The sequence below is a fragment of the Leptopilina heterotoma genome, unplaced genomic scaffold (assembly GCF_015476425.1).
Source record: "Leptopilina heterotoma isolate Lh14 unplaced genomic scaffold, ASM1547642v1 Lhet_60, whole genome shotgun sequence".
Lineage (NCBI taxonomy): Eukaryota > Metazoa > Arthropoda > Insecta > Hymenoptera > Figitidae > Leptopilina > Leptopilina heterotoma.
In genome coordinates this window covers 5,354,747-5,376,316 of record NW_025111138.1, presented here as the reverse complement: position 1 = coordinate 5,376,316, position 21,570 = coordinate 5,354,747, and the positions used below count along the sequence as shown (strand labels likewise).

At 28.7% G+C, this 21,570-nt stretch overlaps 3 protein-coding genes across 3 annotated transcripts; 2 read left to right on the top strand and 1 right to left on the bottom strand.

Annotated features, from left to right (window-relative positions):
* Positions 1–30: 30 nt before the first annotated feature.
* LOC122509484 (intraflagellar transport protein 140 homolog) lies at positions 31–8,639 on the bottom strand. The gene is made up of 12 exons (XM_043623603.1): positions 8,232–8,639; positions 7,799–8,084; positions 7,133–7,380; positions 6,714–7,032; positions 6,330–6,546; positions 4,185–5,055; positions 3,961–4,093; positions 3,205–3,693; positions 2,721–3,007; positions 2,347–2,623; positions 873–1,774; positions 31–777 (listed from the first exon to the last, which is right to left on the bottom strand). The coding sequence occupies exons 2-12, from the start codon at positions 8,060–8,062 to the stop codon at positions 465–467; spliced, it is 4,320 nt and encodes a 1,439-aa protein (XP_043479538.1). The 5' UTR covers positions 8,063–8,084; positions 8,232–8,639; the 3' UTR covers positions 31–464.
* A 98-nt stretch (positions 8,640–8,737) lies between these two features.
* On the top strand, positions 8,738–14,014 carry LOC122509486 (general transcription factor IIF subunit 1-like). The gene is made up of 6 exons (XM_043623605.1): positions 8,738–8,907; positions 9,420–9,463; positions 10,374–10,745; positions 11,050–11,665; positions 11,800–12,140; positions 13,645–14,014. Exons 1-6 carry the CDS (start codon positions 8,893–8,895, stop codon positions 13,856–13,858), a joined length of 1,602 nt encoding a protein of 533 aa, XP_043479540.1. The 5' UTR covers positions 8,738–8,892; the 3' UTR covers positions 13,859–14,014.
* A 128-nt stretch (positions 14,015–14,142) lies between these two features.
* LOC122509485 (alpha-aminoadipic semialdehyde synthase, mitochondrial) lies at positions 14,143–21,196 on the top strand. The gene is made up of 10 exons (XM_043623604.1): positions 14,143–14,581; positions 14,935–15,417; positions 16,542–16,767; positions 16,849–17,176; positions 17,844–18,213; positions 18,300–18,622; positions 18,917–19,166; positions 19,423–19,686; positions 20,241–20,622; positions 20,971–21,196. The coding sequence occupies exons 1-10, from the start codon at positions 14,486–14,488 to the stop codon at positions 21,084–21,086; spliced, it is 2,838 nt and encodes a 945-aa protein (XP_043479539.1). The 5' UTR covers positions 14,143–14,485; the 3' UTR covers positions 21,087–21,196.
* Positions 21,197–21,570: the final 374 nt, after the last annotated feature.

Below are 21,570 nucleotides of genomic sequence, written 5' to 3'. Positions count from 1 at the left end.
TAATCAAAATAATTGTTTTCAAAAATTTCGAAATAGAAATTTTAACTCCCGTTTAAAAAAATATATAAAAGTACATATTTTAAATATTTATTTAACAAGATATTGAAATTTTAAATAATTGAATTCAGAAATTTAGTTTTGAACTCTCAACCGAGGCCTGAGATGATAAAAATTTACACAACTGTTGAAAAATTTATAAATTCTGATAAATATTCTTTTTGCATAATTTTAAATGCGAATTTAAATTTAATATAAATTTCAGATTTTGTGTTATAACTTTTACAGCAAACTAAAAAGAATCTGCAATTTTTTCAAATATTTTTTCTGAAAAAATTGCCGATTGATGTAAAGAGGTAGCGAGGCTATTCAGTGCTGATTCTTAAATATTAATCTCTAAAATAAGTAAATGTTTTAAATTCTATGAGATCAAAAAAGTGAAATGAATAATGAGAAATCGTTAGAATTCAATCACCGAGAAGCTCCTCAATTCCATCATCCTTGTCTGAATTGTCCTCGCGTTCGACATTTATTTTATAGCCAAGCGCCTCCAGTAGATTAACATTATAATAATAACTCAAATTAATACCAGGAACAAGGCGCTTCAATTCTTCAACAGTTGCACGTGCCTTCTCCATTTTTCCAATATCCGCAAAATGTTGAGTAATCGTCGCAAATAAATCCCCACGACGTACCGATTGCTCCAAATCGTCGCCTTTTGTATCCAACAAATGTCGCACTTGATTCATCGCCGTCTCCGTATCGCCTCGATCAAATAATCTAGAAAAAAATATTCGTTTCAATAAAATAAATTTTTATTAAAAATAAATATTTTATTTCTGAAAATAATTTTTATTTTATATAATTTCATTCACCTTTTAATGTCCAAATATCGTTTCACCGTTGACATTCGTCCATTGACAACTTCAATGGCTCTTCGATGAACTTCCGAATCTCGGGGATCGACAACTTTTCCCAAACACTTACCTGCCTGATTAAGAGCATCGAGGGCTTTTTCATAATTTTGAAATTCATCAATTTCAACTTGCGCACAGGCAACGTAAAAATTCGCCAACAAATCCATTGCCTTGCCCTTTGAATAGAAATTAATAATATTCCTCAGAACTTCCGGTTGATTTTGCCAATCGAGTGACTGAAGATAATTTCCAGCCATAATGTAAATTTCCCGTTGACGTGAAACTTGTGCGAAGAAACATATTTTTTCGGTATCACCCGATTTTAGCAATGCCTTCATTGCTCGCAATTTATTGCCAGCTTGAGTGAATTTTTTTGTCGCTAAATGATAATTTCCCTGATGAAATGCAATTTCTCCAATTCTCTCTAATGTCGAAATTCTCAATCTTTCACGTTCCAGGTCCTTCTCAACTTTTTCGACTGTCATTTTTTCGGCTAAATCCTCAGTGAGCGTGATATTGTGCTCTTGAATTAATTGCAGTGCTTCGATGTAATTTTTTCCGGTTGCAAGTAAATCGACTGCTTTTTCAATTTGTTCATTTTGAACAAAATAATCGGCACATTTTTGTATTAATGCCGGATCTGAATCGGCATTCACGTCCATTGTGATTATTTGCAGAGCATCGTATTGTTGTGTTTTAAAAGCGAGATCCATTGCTTTTCGTAGTAATCCCGATTTGTGATAGAGTAACACTGCCTTGTCCGGTTTATCGTTCTCCTCGTAATATTTTGCAACGTCAATTTGCGATTGACGCGGCGCCAACATTGCCAATGGCCATAATTCCTCTGTCATGTCGTGCTCCTAATAAAGAAACAATTAAATTAGGCAATTGATTAAATGATTAATAATCTTTGTATTCCGGTAATCTGTTAGCAGTTTAAAGTTAGTTTGCTTTTTTGTTTCCTAACTTTTTAAATAATTTTCCTTTTTAAATATTTTCAATTCAGTTTTACAAAATTTCTATAAATCAATTAGTTTCTATAAATCAATACCTTTTTTTAAGAATTTTAATTAAAATTTATAAAAATGATTTCTTTCTCCAAAATTTTAAAAATAATTCTAAGAAATTCAATGTTTTGAAAATTTGAATTTCCATTTTCTGAAGATAATTAAATTTCAAAAAATTATGATAAAAGAATCGTAAAAATTAGTTTTTTTAAAAATATTGTAATTTAATTTTTCGAAAATAATTAAATGACTTGTCTGACCAAATTCTGTGGTATTTTGTTGCATTTATATGAAAGAAAAAAAAAGTAAAGTCGCTTTGTTTGAAAATAAGTAGAAAAAAGTTGTCTTTTTGGAAAATAGTTGATAAAATCCTATTATTCGAGGCCTGTTAATTATTAATCGAAATTTAATAAATTTTACGATACCTTGTACAATCGAATGGCATTCGTGTAAGCTTTAGCCATCGAATAGAAGTGAACTGCTTGGGTGACATTATTTTTTGACTCATAATGCGCAGCCAAATGATATGCAGAAGCTGCATGATTCGTTCTCATAACCAATTCACAAGCTTCGTCCTCTCGATTAAGAAAACACAATAATCTCGTCATTGAGAGAGTATCTTGAGCGGCTTCATATAAACGTAATGCGCCTTCCATATCGCCTGTTGATTCCGTATACTGCGCGTGCCAATTCTTCACATCTCTGAAGAAAATCAATTTTTATTAAATTAATAAATTAACAGAAGTTATCGACAAAAAAAATTAGTTGAATTTTAATTTTCAAAAATTGCAATACTCACTGATCCTCGGAAGTATTCAAATAAGTTTGCAAATCTCGCGGCTTGAGCAAAAGCATTCTAGGCACTTCAAATCTATGGCAATCGGCTTTCGTATAATTCTCTATGGCCTCCGTTATTTTTCCCTGTCGTTCCAGTGCTTTCGCATAATTATAATAACATGTCTTCTCACGAATTTTATTCTCACTCGAGGCCAATGTCAATGACTCCTTAAATTTATTACGAGCCTCCAGTAACGATCCAATTAGATCCAATCTCTTCGCCTCACGAAAAAGTCGTTCCGCGTCGTTCTGAAAAAAGCAGAATTCCCTCAATCAACCAAAATCAAATGCTATCACCTAGAAAATTTGATATAGAAAATTTGTTGAAAATACTTTAGTATTTAGTATTTTTAGTTTCAATTTAAGTATTTTTATTCATGAGATTTTTAATTTAAGTATCTTTTAAGAAATTTTGGATTTAATTGAATTTAATTAAATTAACTAACATGCAGTCCGAGTTCAATAGCGAGAATTCCAATTTTCGCCTCGAGTGTCAATGAATCGTCGTGCATTGCCTCGCGAAGTGCTCGCGCTGCCTTCGCCTGTTTCATATGACCCAAGCACAACATTGCCATATCCAATTGTTTCGTTTTCACGCACATTTTCGCTAGACTCTTCCACACGGTCTCATTTTTAATTGTCTTGATTGCCTTAAATGCCTCGTCCATATTGGTGATACTTAAATAGAAGCAAAAATCCAAAATAGCCTTTTTTGTTGTTAAATCACAATCCTCTAGTTCCTCGAAATCCTTCATTACTAGACGAGCAACTTTACCATCACTGCTTGATGATAATTCGGAATTTAAAATTATTATATGAGGCGATTGTACGCCCAGTAGACGACAATTGTCATCGTTCAATGATCTCACATCCTGAACGACAATTCCATGATCGGAACTCGCAAACATTGAAACCAAAACAACATTCGCCGATTCCTGTTAGAGAAACAAAAATATACATGGAATAATGGAAAAATAATTTAATTTCAATAAATTAAAATATCAAGAAAATTATCAATCCTCCAAGTCAAATATTAAAATAAAAACACTATTTTAATATTATCTTTTACCGAGTGATAAATTCTACAACTATTTAAATAATTTATAATTATTTATCTAATAATAATTTAATAAAAAGTTGTGAAAATAAAATAATAGGAAAATAGTAGAAAATTTTTTGAATTTAATTTTTTTTAAACTTACGTCAGATTCACTTGAAGACTTTGTTGATTTTGAATCTCTTGTTTCTGGCTTTTGTGCTCGACAAATCAAAAGTCTGGGATCATCGGTGTCCCAACAATGTGCGGTCACTAATCTTCCTTTACACTTCGTGACTCTGGAATTTTCAAATTATTCAAATATTAAAAAAATAGTCGATCCGAGTCCTGAAATTTGAATAAATCTTAATTTGATCAGTTAATACTTACAATGCGGAATAATCATCAATTCCATCGTCATTATTGGCAAAATCAAATTCATGCAATTGATCGCTCTCAATATCCCAAACGTATAAAATTGAGCTCGGCATTAAATTGGCCATCGCCACAGTAATTGAAACATATCGACAATCAGAATTACATTTAGCTTCAATAATCTCGGCAAAATCGCTAATTGCCTCATAACATGTCATTGCACGTGTATATAATTTCGCCTCACGTTTACCGAGATCCCATATCTTTAAAATTCCATTTAATGAAGCAACTGTTAAATACTGTCCTGTCAATTCCATTGTTATTGGTTCGCCCTCCTCGGGTAATGTTGACAGGGTTTGAATAATTGTTCCCTCGATTGATCTCAATTGAATGACAATTGGCGTTAAAATCACCAAAATACTCTCGTAAATGAGTATTTTCTCCGTGTCACAAGCGAAATTCGACACTGACGATGTACTGAACATACCATCTTTTTTCAATCTATAGAGGGCAATTTGTCGTCCGGAAGACACTGCGACGTAATCATTATTGACTGCCAATATTTGTACTTGAATTTCGGTCTTTAGAATATGACTTTTATCATCTTTTTGCAGGAAAATTTGCGTTGGACTCAATTGACTGGCGCAAATACCGTCATTATAGGCGGCACACATTGGCTGTTGATGGAGAATGAAAACGTTTGTGATACAATTTACTGCGAGTAGAGGACTTCGTAGCATTACAGCACCCCAAACGAGTTGTTTCACTGTTCCGTGAACTGTACACGATTCAGGGCATGTTGGCCAACTGTTTTCAATTGAGTCAGAGCCCGTTTTCTTTTTCCAGAAAAATATCGTTCCTAAATTTGTACCAGCAGCGAGGGTTTCTAAATAAGGGAATAAATAATGAATTAAATAATTAAAAAAGGAGAATTCATGGTTCGAACAAGTGACAGTATTTTAAAAAATACGGACATAACGGACAAAAAATGAAAAATTACGGACCAATTTCTGACAAAAATTTAACCAGTCCGAGTCAAATAAGAAAACATTTTACTTAAAACTATAAATTAAATTTTATAATAATTAAAGATGGCATATTGACAAAAATTATTATTTTATATTATAAGAATTCTTCAAAAATTATGAAACTTCTTCAAAATTATTTTCATCATTTCAATTCAATTATTATTTTCAAGAATTTTTAACTAAAATTCTTCATTAAAGCAATTAATTTTCGAAAAAGTTCTTTGACAATTTTCAAATCCATTTATTCGTAAATTCTTCAATTAAATATGCATTGGAAAATAAAAACCTCAAATAATATAAAAAAAATTCAATTAAACTTTTTCAAAAAAATTTATTTCAAAATTCAATTATTTCTAAAAATTCAATTTTTTAAATAATTAAATTATTTCAAAGAATTTTAATAAAATTTTTAATTGACAATAATTCAATCCCTAAGAAGAATTTTATTATTTTTGAACATAATTAAACTGCACTAACTTGTAATGCAAAAAAATAATTTTTTGAATAATTGAATGTTTCTTAAAATTCAAATCTCATAAATAATTTTATCAACAAATTTTTAAATAATTGAATTCTTTTGACGAATTTTAATAAAATTTTTAAGAATAATTAGATTTTTCGAGAAATTTGATTAAAATTGCATTAAAAATAATTGAAATTCTGAAATGAGTTTTATTATTTATGAAAAGAATTGAATTTCTAAAAAGCATTTTATTAATTACGAAAATAATTGAATCTCTATAAAAATTTTATTATTTCTAAAAATAATTGAAATTTTGACGAGAATTTTTCTAAACTTTTTAACATAATTGAATTTCTGCGAAGAATTTTATTACTTTTGAAAATTATTGAATTTCTACAATCATTTGTAATTTCTCTAAAATTCTCCAAATTATATCGTACAATTTACGAATTTTTCGTCCTTTTTTCAATCAAATTACGGACTTTACGGACCATTTAAAAAAAAACGGACTTTTACGGACTTGAAGCAAATTTACGGACCTAGTTCGAGTCCTGGGAGATAAATAATTAAATAAGGAATTAATTCAATAAGGAATTAAGTAACTAAATTAAAATTAATAATTTGTACAAAAAGGGGAAAATTTTTTAATAAATTAGACAGTTGCAATACCATTATTTTTGCAGTAGGATAAACTGGTGCATATTTCCTGTGGCGCGGCGACATTTCCCATTATTGATTCCGATGGTGATAAAACGTAAGAGTCGTTTGTATGAAGATCCCAGCATCTCACATCGAGTTCGCCTGTGAGAATCGCGAGAGTATTTCCACCTGTCCAACAAATCGAGGGACCACTTCGTGAAATATCACTCTTTCCACTGAGTTTCACCTGTGGAGTTAAATATTTTAATAATAAAATTTACAATTGTCGGTAATTTTACTTCCCAATATAATATTTACTATTAACGATAATTCTAGGTACTTCCCAATATAATAAAATTTACTCTTACAGAGAATTAGATAAATGAAAAAAAAAATAGAGGATTAGAAAATTACTTTTGTCAATTCGGTTAGTTGGCCAGTTATCGGATCAGCTTGATAATGGGCAATATTTAGTCCCGCTGTCAAAACAACGAGAGAATCCCTCGATTGATGATGTAATAAAGCATGAAGAGTCGTATCGTTCATGTTGATGACTTCTACACATTGACCTTGAATGTCAACAAAATAAATTGTCGCATTTGCGGTGCCAATGTAGAATGCGTGATTGTCCCTTTGTGTTGGTATTGCCGTTGGTGCCGCGGTTTTCGGCCGCCACGAACTAAAGAGATCCAGGGCTCTTTCATCGCCTGCCACTGCTGCTTTTGCCAAGCCACTGCGAAATTTAGTTTACAATAAGAATCCCAAAATTTGAAAAGAGTAAAAAAGTAAAAGAGTAAAGAAGTAAAAGTTTAAGAGTAAAAAATTCAAAGTACCTTAAATCGACCGCAGGTTTTAGAGGAGAAATCTTAAAGGCAATGTGAGTGAAAGAATCCTTTAATTCGTGATGAAAAGTCATAAAAAGTTGATTTCTCGAATCTATTTTCCATCCAACTGCCGAACCCGCAGCATCGGCCGATACAAGTCTTCCTCCATTTTGACTCCATTGTAAAATAAGAATAGGATCCCGATGTGGAGTTACGATTGTATTAAATTCATTCGAACCAGTGTCGCCTGCCCAGACCTGTAATTAAATTTCAATTCATTTACAATTTAATTTACACACCATTAAATTTTAACTCATTAACAATTTAATTTACTAACCATTAAATTTTAATTCATTAACAATTTAATTTACAAACCATTAAGTTTTCATTCATTGACAATTTAATTTACAAACCATTAACTTTTAATTCATTGACAATTTAATTTACAAATCATTAAAATTTAATTCATTAACAATTTAATTTACAAATCATTAAACTTTAATTAATTTACAATTTAATTGGAGTTAAATTTTAGTCAATTTTAAACTTTAGCTGTAGTTTAATTTGACTCATTGTTGAATTTTAGTTCACTTACAATTTAATTTAACACATAAGAAAAATTTAATTACTTTATTGTACTTTAAACCAGTTTTTGGATTTCTTTTAAATACTAACCCGCATTTCGCCACTTTCCCAGCCAATAACTAGCCATTTTCTCTCAGGATGCCAAGCAAGAGCCGTGACTTGGGCCACCGAATGACCTGGTGATTCAACATCCTGAAGAGGTTCCCCTTGATCGTCGAAAAGTGTCACAAAGCCCCCTTTGTCTTGAGAGAAAGCCGCAACCGCAAGAAATGGCAAATTCGAATGCCAAATCGCGCAAGTATTAATTGAAGCGCTTTCAGGATTTTGCACCCGTGTATCAAAATACAGTGTCATTCTCGCAGACTTTAAATTAAACCTTGAATTAAAATATTATACGTGAGTGAAAAATAAATATAAATTTCAAATAAATAAGCATATAAATATTAAATATTGATCTATATTGAATAATATTAAATATAATAAATAATAAATATTTCAACAATATATTTGATGGAGAAATTACCTTTTTTAATTATTTAAAAACGTGAGACATTCCAAAAATAACTTTTGCCTCATAATATCAGTTCCATTGTCATTGTTTTGTAAAAAACAACACAATTAAACTTTCATTTGTTTTATCATCAGAAAATGTATAAAACGCATGCAGGGATGAAAATATTGATTTCATGATGGTCATAAGAGACAAATAAAGGTTACTGATTGACGTCTTGGAGAAAAACCGATAATAATCTCAAGCATTGTCTCTTTTGTAACATTACTTAGGAGACGTTAAATCGATAATTGTTTATTCTTCCTCTCTTCATTTTTATTGATATATTTTAGATTTTTAACTCTAAACACAATCACTTTTTTAACTCTCCAAAAAGCAGATAAACATAAACAAACATCGATATTTTTCAATATGGCCGAAACGTAACTCTGATTAGCTGAGAACTTGTCCGTAAATAACCATCTACCAATCAGAAAGCTATATTTACTTCGAGAATATTCGATACATATATATGTCAAATGTCAAAAACAAAAACGGTTTATTTAGAGGTTAGAATCTACAATTAGTCATGTTTTAAGAATAAAACATTTTCTAATACTGCGATAAAAATTGAATCAATACTTTTATAGTTTAATTGTAATTTAATTATTCAAGCATATAATTGCTTGGAGAAATGAATGCACCTAAGGTAAGCAACAAAATTTAAATTAAACGAAATTCTTCTGTGTAAATGTCAAAATTTTAGAAATTTACAAATAATGAAAAAAAACTTAAAGAAATCATGTTAAATTGGTTAAATACTGTTTAAAATATTCAGCAGTTATTGTTATAGTAATTGTTATAAGTGAACATTCTGTAAATTTTTAATTTTCTGTTTCAAAATCTAACCTAAAAAGATGCAATATTGGGGGGCACATGACCGCACCCAATTTATTATCTTTTTAACCTTTTTAATTATTATTTAACGGAATTTTAAACTTTATAATCATTATTCACTATGAAAGATAGGTGTCTACATAAATTTTATTTATTATTTTGGAATTTTAGAATTTCAGATATACTCTCAAGTTTTTAACATACTATCTTTCGAATTTAATATTTTTTAATTTAATTTCTCGTTTGCATTTTTTTATTCAACATTTTAATTCTTTTTTAACTGAAATTTGAGATAATTTTAAATATTTTTTTATTTTATTACAGCCGGCAGTTGGTCCTGCTCAGGAATTCAGTATTCGAGTTCCAAAGTATGTATATTTTCTCAAAGACTTTGTATATTTTATTTACTTTCTTGCAAAAGGTCAAAAATAAATTAATTTATTTATATCGTGCGTCCTTTTCAAGAACTTTTACAATTTCCTTCTCCATAATATGATCATTTTAATTTTAATTAATATAATGGTATAAATAATATTAAATATTATTATAGTAATAAAAATATTATACAATATTAAAATAATTTCTTTGCAATGTTATTATATAATATCTTCTTTTATAATAATTGAATTACTTCGAAGAATTTTATTATTTAGGAACATAATTGAATTCTCGTGAAGAATTTTGTTAAAAATTTTTAAAATTCTAATTAAATTCATTTTGAAAAATTTCTTTGATTTTTTTTTAAAATAATGGAGTTTCTTTAAAATTTTTTTAAATAATTGAATTTTATGATAATTTAAATTTAAATTAAATTAAACATTTAATTATTGAATTTTATTACAATTTTAAAGAATCATTTAATTCTTTCGACAAATTTTATAACGAATTAAGAAAAAAATTGAATTCTTTCGTGAAATTGTTTTGAATATAATTGAATTTTTGAAAAGAATTTTACTATATTTATAAATATAATTGAATTGTTTCGAAGGATTTAAAAAAATTGTAGAAATAAATTTAATACATTTGAAATATTTTATAATGAATTAAGAAAAAAATTGAATTATTTCGTGAAATTTTTTTGAAAATAATTGAATTGTTTTGGAGGACTTATTAAAATTTTAGAAAATAATTGTATTTGTTCGTGAAATTTTATTAAAATTTTGTTTAAAAATAATTGAATTTTTATAAAAAATATTATTTATGAAAATAATTGAATTCTTGCGAAGAATTTTATTAACATTATATATAAAATAATTAATTGTTTTTTATTTCTGACAGAAATACAAAGAAAAGGCACAATGTGATGAGATTCACGTCAACTTTGAACGTGGATTTTACAAAATGGGCACAAGTTAAAATGGAACGTGAAAATAATTTACGAGAATATAAAGGACAAGATGAAGATGCTCCGAAATTTGGCGCTGGTTCGGAGTTTGGTCGCGATGCAAGGGAGGAGGCTCGAAAAAAGAAATACGGAATTATAAGCAGAAAATACAAACCCGAGGATCAACCCTGGATTCTTAAGGCTGGCGGTAAAACTGGAAAAAAATTCCGCGGAATTAAAGAAGGTGGAATCAGTCAATACGCGTCTTATTATATTTTCACTCACGCTCAAGACGGAGCCATTGAGGCTTTTCCTCTCAATGAATGGTAATTCTTTATCCTTTAAAATTGTTCCCTTAGTAAATTTATTTAATTTTATAAAAAGAACTTAATCAAAATAAAAACTGGAGTAAAATTGAAAATAAGTCTTAAGTGAAATTAAAAATGAAACTTGAGTAAATTTAAAAATAAAACTTGAGTAAAATTGAAAATAAGTCTTAAGTGAAATTAAAAATAAAACTTTAAAATAAAACTTAAGGAAAATTAAAAGAAAATATAAGTTTAATTAAAAGTAAAATCTAATTGAAATTAAAATCAAAATCCATCTAGAATTTAATTATCTTTCCCCCAGGTTCAACTTTCAACCGATTCAAAGGTACAAGACACTAAGTGCGGAGGAAGCGGAAGCAGAATTCGCTCACAGAAATAATGTGGTGAATTATTTTTCCCTGATGATTAGAAAGAAATTGAAGAACGATGAAGAGGGTGAAGATGATGAGGATATGAAGGAGGATGGTAAAGGTAAGAAGGGAAATAAAAAATCCAAGGAATTCATGATTTCAGAAATGGATGAATGGATGGTGAGTGATGATGATAGTTCAAATAGTGATGACGATGAGGACAAGAAGAATTCAGATGAGGACGATGGTAAAAAGGGGAGTAAAAAATCAAAGAAAATTGACGCCAAGAAGAAAAAGAAGAAGAAGGATGATTTTGAAGATGACGATCATGCATTTGAAGAGAGTGATGATGGTGATGAGGAGGGACGAGAATGTGACTACATGTCCGAATCAAGTGAATCGGGGTCAGATTTAGAGGAGAAAAAGGAAATCAAATCTGTCGCCGAGGAGGATGCTTTGAGGAAATTACTCGTCTCAGATGAGGAGGACGATGATGAAGACGAGAAGGAGAAGAAGGATGATGATGACGATAAACATGAAGAGGATGGAAATAAGGAGGCTGACAAGGTAAATTAAATATTAAAAATAAATTTTTTCCTTTTTTTTGCTAAATTTATAAATAGAGGGAAAAAATATGAAAAGAATTTTTGGAACAATGAAAACAATAAGATTCTTTGTCTAAACTGGATTTTTTTTTCTAGGAAAAGGACAAGTCGGGAAAAGATGGAGAGAAGCGAAAAGACAAGAAGAAAAAGAAGAAGAGTGTTCAGAAAAAAGATGTGAAAAAATCAACGACTGGAAAGGATTCGTCGAGCGACTTTTCCAGCGAGTCAGATTCTGATTCCGATGTGCCTAAGGAAAAAGAAAAGGACAAAAAGGCGAATAGTGCCCATAGTTCCAGATCAACGACACCAACTCCTGCAGCTTCCACTTCTGACTTAATGAAAAGAAAAATAAATGCCTCTCCAGATTTGTCTCAAACGAAGAAAATGAAGTTGGATAATTACACTTCAGTTCCCACGCCATTTACTCCAAGTTCAAGGTGAGTTTAGCACAAGACTTTAAATTTCAATTTCATCTTTTTTCTATTTACTCAAAAATATTTAGAGAAAAAAATTATATTATATTAAAATTAGAATTAAAGACAAATTGAAATTAAAATTAAAGAAATAGTGAATGGAAAACTGATTTAAAATTACATATAAAACTCTCCTAAAATGAAGAAATTTTAAGATTTAATTCTGAAATATTGAAAAAAAAATTTCACATCATTCGATACTTTAATTTATGGGTGATTCTCCCGAAATACTCCTTTTTGTGAGTTACAAACAGAAAAGAAAAAAAATTATTATTTATGCATTAATGCAGTCAATTATATTGAGCTTTCAAAAATCTACCACCTCTATAGCATGATCATGCTAACTTTTAGCTTTTAAAGTATATATTTTAAATTAAAATTTACAAAAAAATTAAGAGGTTAAAATTTGGCGCCGGCGTTTTTTATTATATATATTTTTCTATTTACAAAAAATTATTTAAAAATTATAATTTATTAATATTATCTATAAATTTTATAGATTTTGAAATACTTACAGTTATCAAAAATCTCTTTAAACAATTGTCAAAAATTATTTTTCATACATTTTAGGTTCACTTTTCACTGGCAGTTTGTAAACAACCGACAATCATATCAATTTTTAATTTTTATTCAAAAAAGTGAGAGGAATGACGGGTGAGAGGAATGACGATTTCAACATTTTTTAATTTTATTTAATTGACAAATAATTTTCCTCCAGCTTAGAATGCCCTATCGTGTTTATAAAGGATAACTTTATGTGAAAAAAATTTGCGATCAATTTATATATATTAATATTGTTTTTATTAGGGGTGAGAGGAATGACACTTTAGGTTGTGAATCTCTGCTTATGTCTCAATTTTAATTTTTTTAACGCAAAATAATAACATTTTTTAAAAAGTAACTTAAGAAATTAATATTAGAGATGTTAATTTAAATATTGATCACAATAATTAATCAATATCTCTACCCACAGCAAAAATATTGGATAATATTAAACGAGTGAGAGGAATGACGCGGTACTACATGACAAATTTCATTTTCTATATTTAAAAAAACTACACGACATATTTTATTTATATTTTTGAAAATTATTCTTAAATATCATAACTTTTAGAAAAAATTAATAAAGTACCAATTTTCATGTTTTAAATAATTGTTTTACCTATTGAAAAAATGAAAAGCACTTAGATGACAGGTTAGAAAATCGATTTTGAGGTGGTAAAATATTTTAAAAATGTATTAAACAATAAAATTTTACAACTTTTTCTTGCAGAACATTTAGAAAAAGTGATAAAATAGGGAAATATGACTTGGTATTTTCCCAAATGATTATAATTATTTAGAAAATCTTGATTACATGCAAAATGAGGTTTTTTGGAGAATCACCCTTATATATCACTTAATACTGATAATAGAACTAATAGTACTTTCAATCATTGATAATGTTTTTCTTCTACATTAATTTCAGTGAATCTGGAATAACGGAAGAGGCAGTGAGACGTTATCTCATGCGTAAACCAATGACAACAACTGAATTACTGCAGAAATTTAAATCGAAAAAAACAGGCTTAACATCAGAACAATTAGTTAATACAATGACAGGAATTTTAAAACGTATTAATCCAACGAAACAAACAATTAAAAATAAAATGTATCTATTTATAAAGTCTCAACCTAATTAGGGACACGCGCAATTTTTCCCTTTCTTTTTTTAAAAAAAAAGTGTATGTTTAATTTCATTATTATCAACTTTTCTTTGTTTGCCGTTTCTAATCGTACTGTTTGTGTAAATAATTTTAAAAAATTGTTTGCCTCAATAAAGGCGTAATTACACAATACCGATAATAATAAATTATTTTCGCGATATGTCAAATTTTTTTTTAACAAGCATGTGATTGTCTTTTTAGGCTATTCATCATTTGAATCTAAATTTACAGTGTGTGAGGGATTTAAAAAATTACTTTTTAGGAATTAAAAAAATGCGCAAAAAAAAGAAACACACAAAGAGAATAGGAGAAAGAAGATACTTATCTTTAGTGCCCTCAGTGGAGTTTATCAGTGAATTTTGTAATATTTTTCAAGCGTCCATCTCCTCCTCGTGTATATTATTCTTATCATTTTCTGTCGAGATTTCATTGCGGGTAAACGTTTTTTTTATTAACTTTTTTTTGCCAACGAGTTTTTGGAATTAATTATTTTTATCAGGTGTATTTTTAAAACAGTGTTTCGGTAATGTAGGGAAAAAGTGATTAAATTTTCGTTTTGTTATTTATTAACTTTTAATATTATTTGGAAATTCTTCGAGTGTCATGAGAATTTTACAACAGAATTTTTTAAGTCGATCCAGACAATTTTCATCAATTCTTCCAACATGTGCCATCAGTTCCAATTTCCGGCTTTTGAGCGTATGTTGATATTTTATTTATTTATTTGACATTGTTATTTATGCGGCTTTATTATTTATTAGAGTTTATAATTTATTTTTATCATTTACAGTAAACAATTAGTCGTCTAAAAATGAAAGACCAGTTATTTTTCTTTTTCTATTCGATTTTATAATTTATTTTTATCACATACAGTATAAATTAGTTATCTAAAAATAAATTATTTATCTAAAATGTTTAAAAATAAATTATTTTTCTTTTTTTGACTTTATTATTTTTTCATTTTCTTTTTTTTGAGAGAGAGGAAAATAAATATTTTTCTCTCTCCAAAAAAATGAAAAAGCAGTGAACTAATTAATTTTTTTTTGCTTTAGAGTTTGAAGGGTAAAATAATAGCGATAAGAAGAGAAGATCAATCAGTATGGGAGAGGAGAGCATCTCTGGCACCGACGAATGTCCGAAGATTGGTACGTTCGGGAGTGAAGGTGATAATACAGCCGAGCAATCGAAGGGCATATCCGGTGCAATCTTACCTTTCGGCTGGTGCCGTTTTACAAGAGGACATAAGTTCAGCGTCCGTGATTTTTGGCGTGAAACAAGTTCCCGTTGATCAATTAATTCCAAACAAGACTTATTGCTTCTTCTCGCATACAATTAAGGCCCAGGAGGGTAATATGCCCCTTCTTGATGCGATACTCGAGAAAAATATTCGTCTCATTGATTATGAAAAATTAACCGACGACAATGGACAGCGTATCGTTGCTTTTGGCAAATATGCCGGAGTCGCTGGTATGGTGAATATTTTACATGGACTCGGTCTTCGGTTATTGGCTCTTGGACATCACACTCCTTTTATGGTGAGGAAGCAATTTTTATTTTTATTTTTGAACGAATTTCAAAATTCTAATTAAATATATTTCAAATTCGAAGGAATTTTTAAATTTAAACGAAAACATTTTATAACTCGTTAGTTTTAGCTTTGTTGAAATTCAGGGCACGAACCGTAAATTTGCTTCAATTCCGTAAAAGTCCGTTTTTAAAAAAAAATGTCAGTAAAGTCCGTAATTTGATTGAGAAAAGGACGAAAAGTTCGTAAATTGTACGATATAATTTGTAGAATTTTAGAGAAATTACAAATGATTGCAGAAATTCAATTATTTTCAAAAGTAATAAAATTCTTCGCAGAAATTCAATTATGTTCAAAAATTAAAAAAAAATTCTCGTCAAAATTTCAATTATTTTTAGAAATAACAATATTCTTCTCCGAAATTCAATTATATTCAAAATTTTTAATAAAATTCTTAGCAAACATTTAATTATTTTCATAAAATAATAAAAATTTCACAGGAATTCAATTATTTACAAATTTTCTATAAATTTCTTCGCAATAATTCAATTATTTTCATAAATAATAAAATTTTTACAAGGATTCAATTATTTTCATAAATAATTAAACTCATTGAATATTAAAAGCAATAATGGCGTGAATTTTTAGAAATAATTGAATTTTGAAATTAATTTTTTTGAAAAAGTTTAATTGAATTTTTTTTATATTATTTGAAGTTTTTATTTTCTAATCTATATTTAATTGAAGAATTTACGAATAATTGAAATTTGTAAAATTGAATATTGTAAACAAATGTATTTGAAAATTGTCAAAGAACTTTTTCGAAAATTAATTGCTTTTAAGAAGACTTTTAGTTAAAAATTCTTAAAATGTCCGTAAATGATCCTTAATTTTCATTTTCGGTCCGTAAAGTGCGTATTTTTAAATACTTTTACTGCTTCGAGCCCTGTTGAAATTCGATCGAGTTTTAAATTTGCTTGAGTTTTTACGAATTTGAAAATTCGAACATTTTTGATAATGAAATAATTTGAAAATTGACTAGACTTGATAGTAATTTTAATTTCTTGGTTTGGATCGAAGTTTTTTTTAAAGAAAGTGCGTTATATGAGAGAGATTTTAAAGATTGTGTTTTAGCATATTGGTCCAGCGCACAATTATCGTGATTCATCGATGGCAAGACAGTCGATAAGGGATGCGGGTTATGAAGTAGCGCTTGGTGCTTTGCCAAAATCAATTGGTCCACTAACCGTCGTTTTCACAGGAAGTGGAAATGTCAGTCAAGGAGCTCAGGAAGTTTTTCAGGAACTTCCCCACGAGTACGTGGCTCCTGAAGCATTGAGAAAAGTCGCCGAACACGGAGGTGATTTCTTCTTTCTCAATTCTCAAAAAATTTAACACTAAAATTAAATAAAAATAATCCTCAACTTTTTCTTGTATTTAGACACAAATAAAATATACGCCTGTCAAGTGAGGCGAAGACATCATTTGGAAAGAAAGGAGGATGGCGTTTTCGATCCAGAGGAATATGATCAGCATCCAGAGAGATATATTTCAACGTTTAGTAAAAAAATTGCGCCCTATGCGTCGATTATAATTAATGGAATCTACTGGGCCGTCGATTCGCCAAAATTAATGACAATACCGGATGCAAAATATTTATTGAGACCGGCGAATACACCATGGCTTCCGATAAGTGTGGGCGCACCGGCTTTACCTCACAGAATGCTGGCAATTTGCGATATCTCCGCCGATCCCGGTGGTAGCATCGAGTGAGTAACTTGATGATAATATTAATTAATATTTGCTGATTATGATTAAATTACTTTCTATTTTATCTATCAATTTCATTTTATATCATCCATTTAATTCTATTTTATTATTCAAATCAATTTCAATAATAAACGGAATTTATGTTGAAATTTAAATTATAATTGAAATCGGAATCGAAGTAAAAATTGAATTCGAAATTGAAATGGAAATTACATTGAAATCGAAATAAAAATTGAAATTTAATTAAAATTTAATGGAAATTATATTTGAAATCGAAATAGAAATTAAAATTAAATTCGAAATTGAAATGTAAATTAGAATAAAATAAAAGTAAAATCCAAATAGTAATTAAAATTGAAGTTGAAATTGTAATGGAAATTAAATTGAAATCGAAAAAAAATTGAAATTAAATTGAAATTAAATTTAAAATCGAAATAGAAATTAAAATCAAATTCGAAATTGAAATGGAAATTAAATTGAAATCGAAATGAAAATTGAAATTAAATTGAAATCGAAATGATAATTGAAATTAAATTCGAAATGGAAATCGAAATTGAAATCATAATCGAAAAGTATTCTTTATCATAAATAAAAACTCTCTTTTATCGAAAGAAAAAAAAAGAACATTTATCTTATCAAAAAAAAAAAAAAATTACTGTCAAATAGATTTATGAACGAGTGTACGACAATAGATACGCCTTTTTGTTTGTACGACGCCGATAGAAATAAAGATACGAAATCGTTCAAGGGACCCGGTGTACTTGTTTGTTCCATTGATAATATGCCAACGCAATTACCGCGTGAGGCAACTGATTTTTTTGGCGATTTATTATTTCCACATTTATTGGATATTATGCAGTCGGATGCAAAAAAATCACTGGAAGAACATAATTTCTCCTCAGCAGTTAGTGGGGCAATTATTGCCTCTAATGGAAAATTAACATCAAATTTTGAATATATCCAAGAATTGAGACAATTAAATTTGAAGAGTAGGCATAAGGCTTGCATTGATAATGGATCGGAGCAATCAAAAAAGGTGAACAGGAAAAAGTGCAAAAAAAGGAAAGGAAAAAAATTGTTGTTTTTAATAATGTTTGTTAATCTAATCAATTTCTTTTGTAGGTTGTTGTGCTAGGTGCCGGATACGTGTCGGCACCAGTAGTGGAATATTTACATCGCGATAAGAATGTCGGAATTGTCGTTTGCTCTCAATTAAAAGACGAAGCTGATGCATTAGCTAATAAATATCCGGGCGTTGAACCGATATTTTTGAATGTTTTGGAACGACCCGATACATTAGTGGATGTCGTGAGTTCTGCCGATGTTGTCGTTTCTCTATTGCCGTATTCTTTACATCATGTCATTGCAAAAACTTGCATTGAAACGAAAACACATTTGGTGACTGCGAGTTATATGAATGATGATGTGAAGGCTTTGCATAATCAGTAAGGTTCAATTTTATTTCTAGAAAAACACAAGCTTTGCAAAACTCATCTAGTAAAACCTACTATTTACTACTTTTTTACGATTTGATACTAATAATTTTTTTTCAAATATAATAAAATTCTTCGCGACTTTTTAAAATTAATTATCGACTGCGAAGCCTGAAAGAAGAGAAAAAAAGACAATTTTTTCGATTTTAATTATTAGTATTACTAATTTTTCTCTACGTTTTGTGAAAATATTTATGTGTTTTGTTCTTTTTTGAATCGTTTTAATTTTGAATATTTTTTTAATAGAGCTGAATCTGCTGGTGTGACGATATTAAACGAAGTGGGTTTAGATCCAGGAATTGATCATCTTTTAGCTTTGGAATGTTTCGAAGGGGTGCGACAAGGAGGGGGGAAAATTGAATCATTCGTCTCGTGGTGCGGTGGTCTTCCGGCTCCGGAATGTTCTGATAATCCTCTTAGATATAAATTCAGTTGGTCACCGCGTGGTGTTTTGTTGAATACTTTATCATCTGCAAAATATTTCCACGAAGGGCAGGCGAGTGTTTTTTTTCTTCAAAACTTTTCACTCTTTATTTTCTATACTTTTTTCTATTTTTCAATTTTCTATTTTTTCAATTTTTTTTCTATTTTTCCATTTTATATATTGTTTTGTTTCTGTTCTTTTTATATTTTATATCTTTCTTAGTTTTTATTTTTTGTATCTTTTTTTATACAAAAGTATAAAAGTATAAGTTTTACGAAATAGTTGAAGAGTAATTGTTAAATTTTGGCTTTCGAAAATTATGTTTCAGATTGTCGAAATAACCGGAGGTGGTGATTTAATGTCAGCGGTTCAAGATTTAGATTTTTTGCCTGGATTTGCACTTGAAGGCTTTCCAAATCGTGATAGCACGAATTATCGTGATCTCTATGGAATTCAAAACGCTGAAACAATTTTGCGAGGAACTTTGAGATTCAAAGGTTTCACGGAAACAATTCAAGCTCTTCAGTTTCTCGGTCTAATTGATCCGAATCCAAATCCAATCTTGCATCCAAATGGACCCGAAATCACCTGGGTGAGAATAAAACTCAAAAAAATATCAATTTACAAAAAAAAATTTGTTTAAAAATATCACACATTTGTAAATAATTGAATTCCTGTAAAATTTTTTATATTTTATGAAAATAATTAAATTTTTGCCAAAGATTTTATTAAAATTTTTGAAAATAATTGAATTTCGGAGAAGAATTTTATTATTTCTAAAAATATTTGGAATTTTGTCAATATTTTTTAATTTTTGAACATAATTGAATTTTTGCGAAGAATTTTATTATTTTGAAAATAATTGAATGTCTGCAATCATTTGTAATTTCTCTAAAATTCTCTAAATTATATCGTACAATTTACAAACTTTTCGTCCTTTTCTGAATCAAATTACGGACTTTAAGAATCTTTTTTTAAAAAAATGGACTTTAACGGACTTGAAACAAATTTACGGACCTATTTCAAGCTCTGTATACTAGATAAACAAAATTTTCATTAATTAAGAGAAAATTAAATTTTTTAAATTATTTTAAAAAATAAGAATTTTATTTTTCTATTACTAAAGAAAAGTTTTCACTTCTTTAGAGATCGTTAATTTGCAACTTCCTCGGTTTGCCGAATGAAAATATTTTCTATGAAAATTTAAAACGAAAATTGATTGAACGAGTGAATTCGGAGGAGCGAGTGAAGGCAATCGAGGATCTTGGACTATTGGAGGAAGATTTAGTTCTCAAATTGAATACACCACTTGACACGCTTTCTCATTATTTGTCGAATAAGTTGAAATTTGAGCACAACGAGAGAGATTTAGTCATTTTGAGGCACGATATCGGTATACGATGGCCAGATGGTAAACGCGAACTGCGAGGTGTTAATATGGTGATTTATGGAGATCCTAAAGGACACTCGGCTATGGCACGTACAGTTGGCTTCCCAGCTGCCATTGCCGTTAAAATGATTTTAGACGGTAAATTATTCAATTTTCCAAAAAGTCCTTTTTTCAAAATCAATCAAAAACAATTTTCTCTTTTCTCAAATTTTCTTTACTAAATAGAAAAAAAATTATTAACGAATAGAAAAGAAATATTTCTGAAATAATTAAAACAAAAAGAATTTCTTTTCTTTACTATTTCCTATATTTTGATAAAATAAAAAATATCTGTTTGAATTAATTAAAATTTGAGAAAAGAAATTATTTCAATGTAAAATAATAACAAATTAGTATTAAAACTTTTGTTTCAAAAAGAGAAGGTAAAGATTTATCTCAAGTGATAAAGGTAATGGAATGCGAAAAAAAACTTCTTTTGTTCTTCAGGTGAAATTCAACAAAGAGGGAACGTTCTTCCATTTACGCCAGACATCTATCGTCCATTGTTGAGTCGATTGAGAGCCGAGGGTCTCGAGTCTTTTGAAACTTCTAAATGGCTGTGAAAACAAATCATGAAAAAAAAAATTCATTTCGAATCATTTTTTTGATACAATGCACACTACACACCTGTAACAGAAAAAGTAATTAATTAAATAGACAATTAGGTAAGCAATCAATTCGCCAATTAATTATACATATAACTTTCGATTAACAATCTACAATTTCGTATTATGAATTCTAAAATATTTAATATCATCGTAAATTTTAATAATCTATTCAAACGTGAATTTAACAAGAGAATTAAATTCAACAATTTAATTATTAATACTTAATTCTTAATTTAAATCAATTTAAATTCAGTAATTTAATTATTAAAATAGTTAATCAGTTATTATTGAAATAAAAAGAAAAAATTATTATTAAAAATAGAAAAAAATCATAAAGATAAAATTAAATAATTGATAATTAAACAGAAATGAAAAATCGATTTGTGGTGAATTAGAAGACAATTATACGTGATTCAAAATCTGTCGTTAAATTTATTGA